This window comes from Psittacula echo (genome assembly GCF_963264785.1).
Source record: "Psittacula echo genome assembly, chromosome: 3".
Taxonomy (NCBI): Eukaryota; Metazoa; Chordata; class Aves; order Psittaciformes; family Psittacidae; genus Psittacula; species Psittacula echo.
In genome coordinates, this window is record NC_137736.1 from 38,757,763 (window position 1) to 38,775,105 (window position 17,343).

Here is a 17,343-nt window from a genome sequence, read left to right on the forward strand (position 1 = left end):
GCAAAACCCCCTTACTAATTGTTAATGATTTGAAAGAAAAATATACTTCTCCCAGTTATGTATTTGAGGAAGTCCACAAGAAGGACTTTCTCTTAGCAGGACTATATTTTACTGAGAGCAGCTGGAGTTGTGTGGTTGCAAAGTTATGGTAATTGTATAATCTCTCAAGCAACTTCTTTATGTGCCATGTTTCTTCATTTCAGCAGAGAAGCTTGTGAAAAGCCTTTCTCATCTCTTGTCTACTGACATTTCCTCTTAAGTTCACAAGCAGATTTTTAGATGAAATGTGATTACTGAACACCATTCAGAGGTGGTGAAGATTTAAGTCTAGATGTTGCTTGTAGTTTTGATGATAGTTTGAGTGAACTGTATGTACCTTCAGAAAAGCTGGGGAGCATGAAGTTGGGTGCCCTATGTGCAAAACAAAAATACTTCCTTTATTTTAAAAATACTGGAATAATCTATAACTGTTCTTTTGATATAAAATAATAAATGTGGTATAAAAAAGACCAATGTCCTAGTAATGAAGAAGCCATGCCATTTATTTTTAATATTATAGTGGAAATAGCTTGCCCAGAATGGATGCTTAAATATTCTTCCATAACTGAGTGATCTGGAAGTTTTGATACGAAGTTCTAAATTTATATCATTCATACAGGGACTATAGGAAAACTTAAACATAGGAACATCAACTCAGATGGAAAGTTTTTCCTTTCCCAGAATTGTTTCTATGGAATAAAATTCATGCTGAACTATAACTCCTGGCCTAAAAGTCAGATTTTCCAAATTGGAATATACTTTCAAAATCAGTGTGCAAGATACTGTCTTTTGTGAGCAAGGGGAAACTATGAGTTTCAAGTCAAAACATTTTACATAATGTCACTGCTATAAGTGTTCTGTTATTGAAAATAAAGCACCTGGAGAATAATATAAAGGTATTATATAAAGAGATTGAAAAAATTAAAATTGACTTGTCAGGCTGGGCGTCAGGTTGAACTGAATATTCTGATTGCTGCTTTTTTTTTTTTTTAGATCCATGTTTTATTTAGTGACTTTTACTTCAAAAATTATTTGAAGAACAGTTTTTTCTGCTCTTCATTTGCAAGAATCAGAAGTTAATATAAGCATTTATATTGTTGTAGAGAAAGCAAGCACTGATAATCACACTGTGAATAATTCTTCAGAGAACGCTGATGACCAAGTAACTGGAGGAATTGTTGGGAGAACAAAAGTATGTGGCCTGATTTTTCCTTCTAGCTACTAGTGACCAAGAGGGCAGTGAGCAGTTACCAAGCTGAAGCAATACCTCAATTTACCTGATCTGCATAAACAATTAAGTTGCTAAGCAGCTCGTTCCTTCTGTGTATGATTTGATTTGATTTTGTGATAAAATAACTTTAAAATGTTCAAATAATTGCTCTATTAAAATAAATCATAGTACTTCTGTCAGTAGCAATGAGATAAAGCCCATTATCACCTGTTAATGTATAGCATACCCATAAAAGACAGGTTGTTAATCACATTAGATTTTTGTGAGGCAAAAACTTAGGACTTGATTCCTATGGGATGTTAATCTAAAAATATTTTCCACCATATTTCTCTCTGGAGGCAGCAGCTGAGATAGTTGACCTTGTATATATTTCCAACATGCACAGATTTAAAGAATGTGATTTTATATATATATATATATGTATATTCATGTTGAGGAGTACCTTACATGGAATTTCTTACAGGTTTAGGATCCAAAGCCTGCTGCAGAGACTGGCTGCTGTGTTTCCTGTTAAGCAAAGACCTTAAGCACCAATTAACTTCGAGCACGTGTGTAGTCTCACTGACATAAAAACATTGTCATTAACTTTAATGGGGCTACACACATGTTTATAATGAAGCATATTAAGCATTTACTGCTCTGGGGCTTTGCAGATCTGAGCCTATATTTTGGACCTTGCCTCAGACTCTTGTTTGAAAGAAACACAAATAACTGCACCACTTGCAGTATTTTGTACAAAATGTAGGGTGTGTAATTTGACAAAATTCAATCATTTTAACTCCTCTTTCAAATATTGCAGCAGAATGTTTTTCATTAACAATTTTCAAGTAGTCATTTTGTTTGGAGAAAAAAAAAGTAAATTTACCAAGGATAAATTTGTGACCTCAACTTGGTATATACAAAATGCTTTGTGGGTTGGTTTTGGTTTTTTTAACTTTGAATTTCATAGTTGTTTTGGACATATTATTTACCTGTTTTGTACTTCAGTTTTCCCTGTTTAAGCGAAAGGCACTGAAAGGCCAGAAGAATGTAAGTAGCAAAAAGGAAGATGAATCTGGAAAGCCATTACAGAGTGAAGAAGAAGAAAAGGACAACATAGATGGTGAAGACAGTAAAGATGAAAACCAGAATCACACGTTGCAGAATTCCAGGGAAACTGTGGCTAACCAGGATGGAAGGACCAAGTCTTCTACCTGTATATTACTCTAACACTTTATGTAAAAATTTGACAGTCTTAAAGCACATAGTGCCGTTTTTACTTGAAAACAATTATGACTCACTAGAGATGTTGATGGTTGCTTTTTTGGTTGATTTGATTGCTGTGATTTTAAACATGCAGGCAATTTTCTTTATTGATAATTTCAATCATTGCAATTGATACGCTTATCAGCACCTTGCTGGAGTTCTGTGGCCTTAACTGTTAGTGTTGCAAAGTAAAATATATTTTTTTATGTGAAAAGTTGAATACAGGCATTTCATGGTTTTTGCTAAATAATTTTATTCCTCTTCAGTCTACAGAGTACCACTTTCAATATGATACTCTTGCAAAATTGTAATATCTTATTGAAGATATTACTTGGTTTAACAACCTAGGTGAGAACATTGAAGTTCACATTTTAAAGAGGGTATTCAGTTACCTAGACATATATATGCCTCTTTCTGTTTCAACTTAGAAAAAATAGCAATAAAACGTTCAAGTTAACTGGTAGGCCATTATTGAGGAATTTACTTGCATATGCGCCTAATTTCATATATGGGAGCAGTTCCGTTGGAGTAGTGTGAGTGTGTAAGTAAGTATCCTGCCAAACTGGGACTTGAAGAAACTTTTCGTTTCTGAAAGGTGCTCAACACCTTTCCTCCTGCTGGAATTGGCATAAGCTGATGGGACTCTCTTCACAGAATCAGGCCTCATAAAATCTGGACATCCTCACTGTTGTTTCAGCTGGATCCTAATCCCATATTCTTTCAACCTCCATATCTTAATGAGTCTCTAGTGAAGCTTTTCTTACAGGAAAATAATGTAACCGGAGTTACTATGGAATACATTGGTATGACAAACAGATCATTATGAGCTAAATATGTTTTTCTCAGGCAACCTGGCTTTTCTTGAGATGGAGACTGAGCAGCAGGAGTATTGAATCCCATTGTTGGTATGGATGAGCAGAATTTTTTTTTGAAGAAGTGACAAACCACCTATTCTAATTACTTGCATTCCCTCTAAATGAAATGTGATTTCTGAAAGCTCATTCCATCTGCGTAAGAAATACAACTTTTACCATGATGAATCTGATCCAGGGCCTGTATTTGCCCCTTACTAAGATATGTTTGGTTTTTTTATGAATATACACAAGCTCTAGCATAAATATAAAAGAAATAATTATTTCTAAACAGAGTACTTTTCAGAATACCTTACAAGGGACAGATAATCTTTGCAGAAAACCTAGGAAAATGGTATTTAAGTTCACTGATATATGAACATATTTTAACATGCCTTTGGCCATATTTCACCTTTGGATTATCAGGTTTTCCTAGTTTCAGAGCTGCTTATATTGTATATAATATAGTCAGAACTGTCTGGAGTTGGTTTTGACCTAGAAGTTGTTTCAGCTGAAAGCTTTGTCCCTACAAGTATGGCGGGTGCCTAGATTCTTTCACAGGTATCTTCCGCACTACAGTAAGCATTGTAGTAAAAACCTGGATGCTTGGGTCATCCTTAGCCAGAGTTAATTAAGATCCTTTGGTTTCTGCTGTTTTTATCCAGGCTACTCTCGATTTCCACAGTGAACTTACATGAGCTGGTTATTTTTTCTGCCAGTGTGCGTTGTATTTACATATTTTTGTATTTTCCTGAATACACATGTGGTTTCTGTTCTACTTGGATACTGTTGTGAATAGTAAAGGAGTGGAAAAAGAGAGATAGTAAATAATGTCCATATTCTTTTAACCAATCTTTAATTATTTTTTAAGGGCAGATCAGTCACAGAAATTGTTACTGTAAGCACAATTTCTTTTTTCTTTTCTTTTTAAATGTGAACTTAATTAGTGAAAAATATGACTTTAAAGTGGGAATTACCCTAAATTCTAATGCTGTAGAGGTTCATGTAATGGATTCTAAACAGCTGTACTTCAAAGCAGTTTCAGGGACTTGTACATTTATCTTGTCGATACACTTAGCTTAAGAAAGAGCAGGGAAAAATTCATCTTTTTTAATATTTCTTCCTCGATAATAAAAAAAATATTAAACAAATGAAACAAGTTATATGTACATGTGCATTAATTTAAAGGTTTCTTTTTTTTAACAAGTTCACAATCCTTATGATAAAAACGTAAGGAGGTTTTATTATTGTAAGGCTTTCTTAAACTGGTATCAAAATATTATAGAAAGATTTATAGTGAATTTTTCTCTGTTTTTTTTTTTTTTACTTTTCCAAAGATAGCTGTATCAACTTTAATCTTTATGTCTGGATTTCACTGCACTGGCGTACAACTGAGATCCTGTTTTAGAGGTGCTGGTTTTCTAAAATTTCACCATCAAACCTACCACAAGGTGGAGTTTGTGTTCTGCGAAAATTCTGGAGCCAGAACATTTCCTCCTCTGGCCCCTGAAAAGCAGTGAAAGATCCTCACTCTGTATCCAATTTTCTGATTCAAAATTCTCTGAACACTGTATGTTTTCTGGCAGATTGCTTTGGGAGCTAAATCACTTTGGTACCTTGACATGTTTATGTAGTGTATTTTTAAAGTTTTAGACTGTGTATTTGTAAAAAAACAAAGACAGAAAAATACAATTCCTCATTTATTTCTCAGTGTGTACATAGATGGTCACTTTTGATACATAAATGTAAACCAAGGTATACATGTTTCATCTAAAAAGAAGTTGTATTAGTGCATCTTGCATACATATATGTATACATATGCACTGACACATATTTATATAGGAAGATACATATATATAGACATATGTATGGGTATATGATCACGTGTACCTGACCTCCTAAAATTTCCATTTCATCCGCATATTTATGTATTCATGTTTACTGATTCCTGGAAGCACAGGATTAATTTATGCAGCTACTGTTCCTATGCAAGTTTGAGGTGACTGAAGGAGAGAACTTGCTGTTTGGACAGTATTTTATATATCCAAAGATGATGATGATAATAGATCAAATGAACTTTTCAACTTTTTCCTTTCTCTTCCAGGAAATAGTTGTATAATATGCAAACTGCATCCAGTCTTTGTCCCTGGGCAATATTTTAAGTCATGCTGTTGACATAAGGGTAGTTGAAGTAAATTGAATTAATTCTATAATGATAAACCACTGTAAGTCCTGATAATCTTGTATGCACAAGCTAATCTTTCATGACTATTGATAAACTAAGTAAGGGTTCACTTAAAATGCATTCATGAATAAGACATGAACTTATCCAGCTTCTGACAACTGACTTCTGACATAAAGCATTTTTGACGTTTACTGAGTATATCAGAAATGTTTTTTGGCACATGAAGACCATTTCGTACTCGACTCTGTTGAAATTGCTGGCCAGGCTCCTTGTCAGCCCAGAAAGAAGTGGTTCTTGAAGCAGCATAGTTAGACTACCACTACCAATACTACTGTCATTACTCTCCGTACCTAATACCCCCAGGGTGATGAAGTAACACTTTACTCAGATTTATGACATGTACCCAGCATCATGGATGCTTAACAAAATAGAAAAATAAATGTTAAAAAAATACCCAAAATATTGGAATTAGAAGTAGAAAGGAAATCTATTTGAGTTAGATACTAAAATCCAATATTGAGCACATTTTAAAATGCCCAAATATTGTATACAGGAAAATTATAACCATTACTGCATCCTTGGACTATTTTCTCTCTTCAAAATATAAATAAACTATTTCTAAAATCCCTTGGACTGTTTTGAAGAGTTATTTTATTTATACTATTCACTACTCAGGAGGGTTACAGCATTTTCACACTCTGCTATGTCTAAATTCTTGTAAGAATGTAAGTAGTGTCCAGGTCAAGTGTGGTGAAACTGCTGTCGATGAGAATTGGAGACATTCGTGCTTTGGTAGTAGGTCTGCCTTGCTCAGTATCTCATAGTGATGAGGTCTCAAACTTAACACCTCTTTGCCTTCCAAGGCTTGTGTTTGGACTTAGTTTTCAGTCATGCTATATAATTACCAATCTCTTTTTCAGGACCAGATAGTAATGGCTCAACAAAAGCATTGCAAAATCTGAATCTGGCCAAACTGTTCTATTTGTACGTGAAGAAATCTTTAAGACTATTCTCATTTGATGTGGAGACAGTTTAGATACAGCTGTTTCCAATCACTCATCGAAAGCTGATGAGATAGTAACAATTTTAAGAGATGGTAACAGCTTTAAAATAAAAATACAGAGGTATTTTCTTCACTTACTGTTCTTCATCTATAAAACATTAAACTGTGTATCTGTGGATGTAGCACATACTTATGCATCAGTCTGTATCTAATTAAGAGTGCAATATTGTCTTCCCCAAAAAAATTTCTGTTTGGCTGGCTGCCTATAATACACTCTGTGAGCATGACACATGCACCCCATGGCCAAATAGAAGGCAGAAAAGACAACTAGTGCTCTTGAAGACTTGCTACATATGTATACTATGTATATGCCATGTATATGTACCTGACCCACACTTTCATGGTGAAATTTCCCAAAGCAAGGTGTTTGGTTGTAGAAAAATTGAGTGAAAGTTAGTCTAGCCATCTCCTTTATTCCACTGCTGGAAGGGAGGGCATGAGCCCATCATTAACTGGAAAGACCCAAGGGAACGTCTTCAGACCACTGTGGCAGGGAGCATACAGAGAGTGCTGCCCTAAAGAACATTTCATTTCCCTAAAATACATTATTTCTACAGCCAGGGCAATATATTCTTTTGTATTTTTGTCAAGGAGTGTGCCATTAAGGTTAGCTATGATCAAAAAAAGAAAATTTCTAGGATATAACTTAAGATTGTTATTTTTCACTAGAAACTAGTTGATCATTATCTCTGCTGTTTAAGCTCATAGAACGAGAATTTCAATTGGTCTGCATCCTTCTGGCATTCTTACCCAGTGATACCTTCTTGTAGGTGAGCCTCTAGTGTTTCTTTCTTGGCTCTCCACTTAGGAAAACCAGGTTTTTCTATTAGAAAAAATGAACGTATCACTTAAAAATGCAAAATGAACAAAGTCTCTTTGACAGGGATGCTACCTGCAGTGGGGATGCCTTTTGAAAGTCGTTCGGAGTGAAGTGTCTACTCTCTGTGCACTGAAGCACATGTGGTGGCAGTGGGGTTTCCTAGGCATGTGCTGACAGCGCCAGCATGGTAAGGCTGAGGAATTTGGTCTGTCATTCCCCACACAGTGCTCTATGTGACACACATCTGCCTGCCTATTTCTGACCCTGTTTTCCTCTGACTGGTTTTTTTGCCTTCTTTCCTCTCAGCACCTCCAGTTCCTCGCCACAGCAGTGCTACCACTGGAGCTTCTCCTGTTGCCCTCCAGAGGTCAATCCCAGTCTTTGCTTTCCATTTTACTCTTCCTCTCCTGGACTCTTTGTCAGAGCTGCAGAAACACCCCAACACTGGCATGCACCCCACTAGCCTGCAAGCACCCAGAAAGTCCCCATAGTGGGATGCTCACAGGGACCAGCATCCTAGCAAAGTTCATACACAACAGGCTGACATTCCGAGAGAAAATACTGGCCCTAGGAGCTGGCAGAGATGAGCAGTTGGAAGGAGGGCCTAACAACAGCAAACACTGAGCAACAAGTAAGTATTTGTAACTGTTGCTGTCACTAAGCATCATAAGAAAGTAATCCATAAATGTAAAGAATTGTAAGAATTGTTCAGGAGAATTGCATATTATTATTAATAATAGTTATTATTAATATTATTGTTTTCTCAGTCAGTAAGAATATTCCCTGAGCTAAAAACACTGCGTAGTTTGGATTGGGCTACCAGTTTCTCATCTTCTCATCCTGACTAATCAGATCTTAGTTGAGGCTTCCAAAACTTAATTACACACAGCTGGGTTGTTGGGGTATTTTGTTTCCTTATTATTCTTTTACTATGTTGAGAAAAACTATTAGCTTGGTACACATCATTAAAAATTGTACTTTAATGAATTTCTCCTCTCCATCAAAAGCTGTGGTTTTATTATCACTGTAAGTGTAGTTAAGTTACAGCTATTCTTGTACAGAGTAATAAACTTACACTTCTGAACTGCTATTTAAAAAAGCATGGAAGAGTAATTGCATGCTTAAATTAACTTCTTGGCATAATAAGAATATATCTTTAAGTCTCCAAGAGCACTTAACTGTGCTTTGTGTCTTACTGTTTATTCAACTAAGACATTCTCACACACTTTCCTCCTGTACTGTTGCTTCATTTCAGTTTTGAAAGTTACCATTCACCTCCAGTTAGAACAGTTAGAACCTGAATCTTCCTTGAAGAGCACGCTGGTTATTTTGTGTGTAATGCCAGTAGTGCCTGGAACTCCAAATAACCACAAGCTTAAATATTTGGGTTTTTTTCTATGAAAATTGAAAGCTGAACTGTGAGGAAAAAATGACCAGGACTATGCTTTCAAATTCAATAAATGTGACATTTGTTTAATATATTCCTAGTTCCAAATGCTTTCTCCTCTGGAAAGGTCCCTTAACAAAACTACTTTACAAAAATCTAATCTGTATTGCAAATTCAAAAAGGTTTTTTGAAGATACCATGAGCTTGTCTTTCAAGCCCCAGTCTTCTGGGTGATTTCACACAGTTGTCATTCCAACAAAAATGTAGAATAAGGGTTACAGTGCCCAGAAAAACTCCAGGGCTAGCTTGCATCTGAAGGAATGCACAACTCAGTACTGGCATGTTTGCAAGGCTAAGTTCAATCAGCCCATGAAGGACACATTCACACTGCTAGTTATGCTAGCACTTACATCAAAATCTGAACTGTAACTTGTAGACTGTGTTAACTCTTCAATCTCTTGCCTTTCTCAGGGCAGCTAGAACACTCCAAGAGTTGGATGCTGGAGGACAGCCAGCATCCCAGGCGGGGTCCCATACAAGGCACATAGTAAGCTTTGCAGAAACCCATGCAGTCCACAGCCAAGACATAGTAAGACAAAGCCTGGAAACACCCATGGTTAAGCTCTTTGAATGAATGATTGCCTGCGCAATCAGAAGCAACAAAAAAGCAGTTAAAAAACTTGAATCAAATGGGATGCACGCCTGTACTGATTTGAACACCACAGCAGCAGTTACCTGATTGCAGCTACTACTGGCAACTGCTTTTCACACCAACAGGCTAACCAGATGAGGAGGATTTGTCACCACCACCAGGTTTCTGTACTGTGGCAGTGCAATTTTACATGGCTAGAAAAGGCTCCCCAGGAGGGAGGTTGTGACCCCTTACAGTTTGGATGATACTGGGACAGCAGATGAAGAAGCTGCAGCTGCAATAAGACTTCTGGTGGCATTGGCTTCTTTTACAGTGCTATCATACTAGTACAGACCTTACATTCTTAGGAAAACTATCTAAATGAAGGCCAACATTTTGGAAATGGGCAGCTAAAGGACATACACAAAGAGAAAATAAGAGATACCTGACCCACTGAGGTCAGCTTCAAGTACCTCTATTGTTCCATCACATTTGAGTATTGAACTTTTGCCAAAGCCTTGCAGCACAGATAATCTACAGAGATCATCACTGTTTATTACAGACTTCTAACTTTCTACTTTAATCTTTTCTATGATATCTGTGCCAATAATAATAGCCTAAGGCACTCTTTTTTCCTTATTTTCTACTTTCAAACAGAGTAATGTCAGGCATCTCCCCTCCCATGGAAATCTAACCTTTCCTTAGGCTGTAAACTGCAACTATCTTTTTTATTATTTTTTGTTGTGGTGGTTGAAAACAAGGTAATCAAAATGAGTATTGAAGCTGCATTTGCGCTGGCAGAGTATGATCAACACGGAGGAGAGCTGGTACTGAGGACCCAGGGCCCACCCATACCCATCAGGTATTTTACCTGAGAGGAGCTCGTTGCCTGGCCCCTGGGTGCAGGAGGTGCACTCACCCCCCTGTGCATTTTAGTCTCTGACACAGAACATAGTGGATTTGAGCTGGGAGGTTAACTTCAGGTGCACTCTCCACCAAACAATAACTGATGAGAAGAAAATGTTTTAGAGAAAGCTCCCAAACACAGCATCCACACCGCTTTTTATTCTAGTAACGACAAGATCCCATTTCTTTCTCAGGCCACTTTGGCACAGTCAGACTCAAAGGCTGGCAAAATTGGCACCTCTTCTGTTTCCAGACTAGCATTTCCCCATGAGATGACTATCCTCCCTCTGAAAATTGGTGAAAATGTTTAAAGAAATATTCCTTTACTCACTTGATAGTATCTTCCTATTTGTCTGTGCTTTGCCGCAAGCAGCACAGCACACATGTGGGACCCTAGGAACTCCCATGACTTCTCTCCCCCTTACTGCCCCAGTATGCAAACCCTTTACATGAAACACACTGGGGCCAGTGCTTTCCTGCACCTTCATCAATTTATAGTGCCCACAAGATGTTACCTCTAATGGTGGAAAGGAAAAAAACCAACCAACCATATCCAAGGGGCAATGGGTTTAAACTTACACAGGGGAAGTTCAGGTTAGATATAAGGAAGAAGTTCTTCACTATGAGGGTGGTGAGGCACTGGAATGGGTTTCCCAGGGAAGTTGTGAATGCTCCATCCCTGGCAGTGTTCAAGGCCAGGTTGGACAGAGCCTTGGGTGACATGGTTTAGCGTGAGGTGTCCTTGCCCATGGCAGGGGGGTTGGAACTTGATGACCTTAAGGTCCTTTCCAACCTAAACCATTCTATGATTCTATGACTCTAGTTGCAGTCAAGCTGCAGGGTTGACAGATCTCAAATCAAAAGCACTGGAACATATGATGCGCTGCCTCAAGCTGTTGCTTCCGCAGGGTGGGAGTGATTGGGGAATCTGCTTTAATCTGGAAAGCAGAAAAAAAGGCCTCTAGTCTTTGTGGTTATGACAGAGAGCCCGAAAATGTGACCCCTTAACACCCTAGCAGCTCAAAAAGTTAATAGGAAATGTTAATTCGAGCTTTTTTTCTCAGTCTCATGACTTGAGGATCTCAAATATGATTTCTGAGCATTTAAGGCCGGCCATCTGCGCATTGCTGAGGGTCCGGGTTTCCCGAAAACCCTCCAGGCCTGCGTAGACAGCCACGGCCGCCCGGGGGTCCCATGCTGCCGGAGGAGGCACCGGGGCGACCACGGCCTTATCCCCCCATCGCGGCCCCACTCCTGAGGAGCTTCAGCGTCAATATGGGCGAGAGGGGGCAGCCGAAAGGGACTCGTTCCCCCCAAGCCTCAGAGGCTCCTAAACGCCCGAGCCCCTTCCCGGGCCCGGCCGGACGGGATTAGAGGCGGGGCGAGACGTCAGAAGGAGCAGGGCGCGGCGTTAGAAGGAGCCCGGGAGCTCGCTGGAAGCATGTCTCCATAGCGGTCCTGCTCAGTGTGCCCTTTTGCTGCGCAGCCCCCAGCCGGGAAGGGCCACCGTCGCGCAGCATGGGGAGCTGCTGGCTGCGCCTCGCCGCGCTGCTTGCCCTGGGCGTCCGTCCCACCCAGGAGTATCAGGGTAGGAAGGGGAAGGAGGGAAAGGGGCGGCGGGGCAGCGGCCGGGAGGCGCCGAGAGCGCGGAGCGGAGCCGTCTACTCGCGGCAGGCAGGGGAGCTCTGCCCGCCCGCGGCTCTGCCCGGAGGACGGTGGGGCAGCGGCCCAGTGACCCAGCAGCCCGGAGGGGCGGCCGGCGAAGGAACCGCGGGGCTACGGTGTCATCGCTGCTCACTCGCTCCCTGCCCGGAGCGCTTTGTGTCTTCCATCCCCCGCCTTGTCCTTCCCCGGGCTCGTCCCGGGATGGCTGCCGGTTCAGGTGAAGCCTCATCCTCGGTTTACAGTCGCGGTTAAAGCTTTTATCTGTTTCGGGTTTAAACGTGCTGGGTGCAGGTTGGTGCAGCCCGTCGCATTGTCACTCGGGGCATCCCATTGGCATCTCCGTGCCTTTACCCTGGCAAGCCTACACAGCCAAGGGAGCAGATGCCCTCTCTAGATTGCTTTAAGTAGGATAGAGACTGCGTGGTCCTTATTCATAAAGGGGAGCGAGTATATGTGTGATCTACCAGCCAGAGCCCTGGCACTTTGCCCTGCGTTCAGCTTTAACAGTTATTTTCCCCTGCACTGCACCAGCTACTAAGAAGGAGAAAAGTAACTCTTACAGCTGAACCCAGGACACACTTTGAAGGTTTTGCTCAGTTTTTCCTGCCCGTGGTGACTAATCTCAATTTTCAGAGTGAAAAATGGAAAGTGAACCTGGCTGGGTTCTTATGCTGCTGGAAATTTAAAAAAAAAAAAAAAAAAAAAAAGTGGTATGCTGTTTCACCTCTGATTATTTGCATTTGCTCTAACGAAATCTGAAATAAGCTCAAATTTAGGTCCATTTCTATGCAAAAGGAGATCCACATGTAGGGTCTGCCTGTTGTTTTAAAGCAGCTGTGTCTTGTCAAATCCAGAGCTGCTGACCTGGCAGACGTTGAAGCAAAGCCAGTGTAAACTGGCATGCTGTGGTGGTTTTACAGGTGTAGGCAATGAAAGCCTGTGGTCAGAGCAGAGCCTTCAGGGTGAGTGGGTATTACTTTGCACTGAGGTGAGTTACTGTGGGTCAATAGTGAAGAGAGGCAACAAACAGGTGAGAAAAGTGACTAATACAGTTCACAGGAGTGCATGCAGAGAGCTGCTGTTGATTGATGATACCAATTCTTTGTATCTAGGAGCTATCCCTGCTTAATACATAGCTCTGTCCATGAAGGGGCTTAAAATGGTATAATGATGGCATTTGTGAGTTGAAGTTGGCTTGCCATAGTTTTGTTGGCATGCTTCAAGTGTCTTCTTTCCAACACAAAGGATGCCGGAACACAAGTTTATGCTGTTTCTTTACTGAAAATGAAGGTATTGGACACATCAGTTGCTAAATCAACAAAGACAACAGAGGTTTCTGTCCTGGCATTTCTCTGAGGACTATTGCACTGCCAAACTATCTTTATTTTCTTAGGACGATTACTGAATGCTTTACTTTGTGGTTCATGTGAATGTTAGTCTTCAATCAGTCTGCAGAGAATGCTAATATCCTGTCCTTCCCTTTGTTCCTCAAAGGCCAAATGTAACTTCTCCAATCTCAAAAACCTAATTTTTGCATGTAACCTTCAAGTTGGCTAACTTATTTGAAAGTCCAGTTTTCCTCTTATGCTTAGTGTCAGAGGCTTCAAAGAACTCAAATCATTAGCAGTTGTACTGGTAAACCCTAATACAAAGTTAAGGTTTTATGTTCAATTTCTTCACTTTTTTTTTAATAAGAGAAAATGGGATATTTTTTTAAATTCTTATTCCCAATCTGAAGCCTCGTGAGACTGTAAATAGATACTTGCTTTAATGATACTGTGTTGGTATGTAACTGTGAATATGAAGTACAGAATGCCATTATGTAAACTAAAAAAACTTCAAAAAATCCCTATAGGATGCATGTGTATATGGCCCTTTTGAATACAGGTCATACATGCACATACATCAATGAGCTCTTACCAGGAAGTTTACACTTGACTATTTTGTACACAAAGCCAAACAATCTATTCTGTATTCATACAAAATGCTTATTGTCAACAGTAGAATGTTATCTAAACATTAGAAATGGTCTAATCAGCTCTTGAATTAATATTTTGGTAACAATGAAGTGTTTAGCATAGAACATTTGTGTTCCATCACCTAAAGACTATGGTGAACACCATGCTAAATAGAAATAACGTGCATACCATAAACAGAATTCTGTGATTGATATTGGGTGCTATGCAGTAAAAATCAAGACTCTGTTCTGCCAGTAAAAAATGACACTGAATTAACTATTTCCTTGGCATAAGGAAAGCAACTGAAAAATATCTGAATGCTTTTAACTGTTTTAAGCATTTTAAGTATTTGAGGCAGCTGTTCTATTGCCAGTAACTGTAGTTTCAAATCTTGAAAGGATGCCTATGGTCTTTTTATGTTGTTCCATTCAAAGCTCACAATGCACTGGCAAAAACGCTCTGATGGCACCATTCAGAGGATAGTCCTTTTGCTCTTAAATAATGTTTTAGGTGTGGACCTTTTGGAAGTTAAAACAAGCATAAAACCTTTTCCCGAAAGGTTAAAAGGGGAGATATGATCTTTGAGCCCTTCAGTGACTCTTCAACTCTTTTCCAGAGCTCTTCCCATTTCTTCTTTTCTAGTTTTCCAAGCTGTGTAGATCCTTACCCTGCTGGGCTTTGTTAGAACACTGCTGACCATCCAGTACTACTGGATGTATGTATGTACTATACATACATACATACGTATATGTAGAAATCACTTGTTTGGTGTTTTGAGTACATGCAGATGCAATCAAGTGGCACTGCACACTGCAAGACTGTTGCAGTCACATCTTTGCATTCTTGGTAGACAGATGAAAGAAAAAGATAATCTATAATAAGATTAATGGAAGGTGGTTATACTGCATTAGAACCACGCACTGGAACAGTATATTGGTGTGAAGGGACCATGAACCCTTGAGAAAGATGCTATTAAAATCACTTGAAGTCCATGTAATATTATAGAACTATTTTCAAAAGCTGTATGAGATTTAATTCTATGAAAACCATGTATATGTGTGGCATATTTTTGACATATGTATATGGATTAAATATGAGTAGATGGAAGCCTGGTTGTGAAAAACACAGCTCTTCTCAAAGCTGCATTGCAGAGCAAGGGGTGCATCTGTAGGTGAGACTTCTGAGTGCTGCAGCCATTCAGAGGCAGGCAGTCCTTGCCTAATTGAATTTATATTGTAAGTAGGTATAGAATAGGAGGACAAAACTGAGGAAGTAAACATTGCTTAGAGTCATGTGGGAAGCTTAAAAAAACCCCAATCTGCACTGCAGTTAGTAACCTGATGGCCACTTGTAGCTCTTACCTATCAGACCAAGCTGCAAAATTGGCAAGAAACAGTCTCCAGACCCCTGAGCAGCAGGCGTTCTGCACTGCCAATGGAGGGGCCTGTCGTGTCAGCTGAGGGTTTGTTTTGTTGAGTAGTTAAGTTAGGCAAGCATTGGAAATGGTACAGGAGATACAATAGAACAGACAATGGCAGTTATTCTTTATGCCTGCAAACTGCTGTATCCCCTTTATTGCTGGTGCACTGCTAGCAGACATGACATGGGCTTCCTGAACATCTAGAGTGTATAAACACAGTGTTAATCAAAACTTGCAACTGAGGTTGACATGAGGACAGGTGAGGTTCTGGTCTGTGAAAAGTAGGAATGAGTTTAAACTGGATTATCAAAAACATTGATCCTGAAAACAACTTGGAAATGTTGAGGTGTGTTTTACTGCAGTCTCATCCGTCAGAGAGTTGAAACCAGTAGTTGTGAAAGAACATTACGGAAAACCATATATATATATTTTTTTTTTCCCTCTCAGTTTAGAGATATGAATAGGATGGGTATCAGCTGGGTCAAATTTGTGGCTGATGAAGGTGCAGGGAACAAGATCTGACATGCTTTTGCTTGGCATTCAGTTGAATAAGCCTGTGATCATTAAGACTGACTTGAAAATTCAGACTCCACATATTTGATCTATAACCTCAGGCAAGTTGCTCAGACTTACTTGCTCTTCTTTGCTTTTCCCCATTGGAGTTGCCTGTGTAAAAAGTCTGTTAGATACTGCTGTGAGCTGATTTACAGGAGGAATGGGTTTGGAGGTTGGCAAGGACTTCAGTCCACAGTGTCATATGTCTTGATGATTCACCAATAAACAGTAATTGACTGAAGGCCAGTGAATACAGGAATGTGCTGTAAAGACACAAACGCTGAATCATGTATGAAAATATATAGATGTGTAAAAATACTTAAATTTTTAGGTAGCAATGCATTAGTCTTGACTCTTGAGCCCTGTACTGTGCTGCCATACGTAAGACTAGGTGGTGTAAGGGTCCTATGAGCATCTCCACTGGGAGAAACTGATTCCAAGGGATGGGTCCCCAGCCCACTAGTGTGATTGTTTGGAGTGGAAAGCAAGGAAGAGACAAACACCAACACTTCCATCCCTCCCTGCCTCCACTCCCATCATACTACTAACGTTTTGTCCAGACAGTGTATCAGTAATCTAACACTTCATGAAACTGTAAGGTATATTGTATTGTAATACAGACTGTAATTTAATATCGTCAAGCTTTGCATATTTCATGGTACTTCTCTCAAACTTCTGCAACTACAAATGTGTTTTTTTCCCTAACTAGAGATAACAAATTACATGTTCCTTGAAATACTTGGCTAATAGGCATTCACTTAAATTTTTTTAGTGCAGAAAATGAACAGCTCGGTATACAGGACATGGGTGACTGGCCAGCACTTCTCTGCCACTGTTTCTAACTATTGATTATATTTAAAGGCCATTGTTAAGGTTGTTCAAACTGAAAATTTATGCTGCAGTACCTTGAAAGAAGCTCCAAATTATAGGTTTTTCTGTAACTATTCTGATCTTTCATGTAACTTGAAATAGCCACTTAAGAGCTCTGCCAGAATTTGAAACTACTTCAACTTGTCATTTGGCATATCTTTAGATGAAGAGAGAAAGGATTTTTATATATCTTGAGAGAGCAGTGAAAATAAGTTAAATTTCCCCAAGTTAATACGTGTGAGAAGCTCTGCTTTGCCAGTATTTTCCTTTGGTTTGCCTGAACAAACTTGACAAGATTTTGTTGTGCTTGAGGAAATAAAATGGTGTCTTTCCATGTACATAATGCACAGAAATGCAGAAAGAGGAGTTACATGGAGAGTAAAGCTGTCAAGTGCAACAAGATGATAAGAAACCATCATCAGATCACCCACCGTTATCTTAACTGGTGTTGCTTTACCAGTTTAAGCCCAGCCAGTAACTCGGAATGATGCAGCCGCTTGCTCACTTCCCCCCATCT

The 17,343-nt window shown here is 39.5% G+C and overlaps 1 protein-coding gene across 1 annotated transcript in view; it reads left to right on the forward strand.

The window, feature by feature from the left end:
• Window positions 1-11,876: 11,876 nt before the first annotated feature.
• The window catches only part of SRPX (sushi repeat containing protein X-linked), a gene marked incomplete at both ends in the record, with an annotated part of 44,399 nt that continues 38,932 nt past the window's right edge, over window positions 11,877-17,343 (forward strand). Inside the window, one exon of the mRNA XM_080613922.1 lies at window positions 11,877-11,946. Coding sequence (XP_080470048.1) covers window positions 11,877-11,946 — 70 coding nt within the window. The remainder of the gene's footprint in view (window positions 11,947-17,343) is intronic.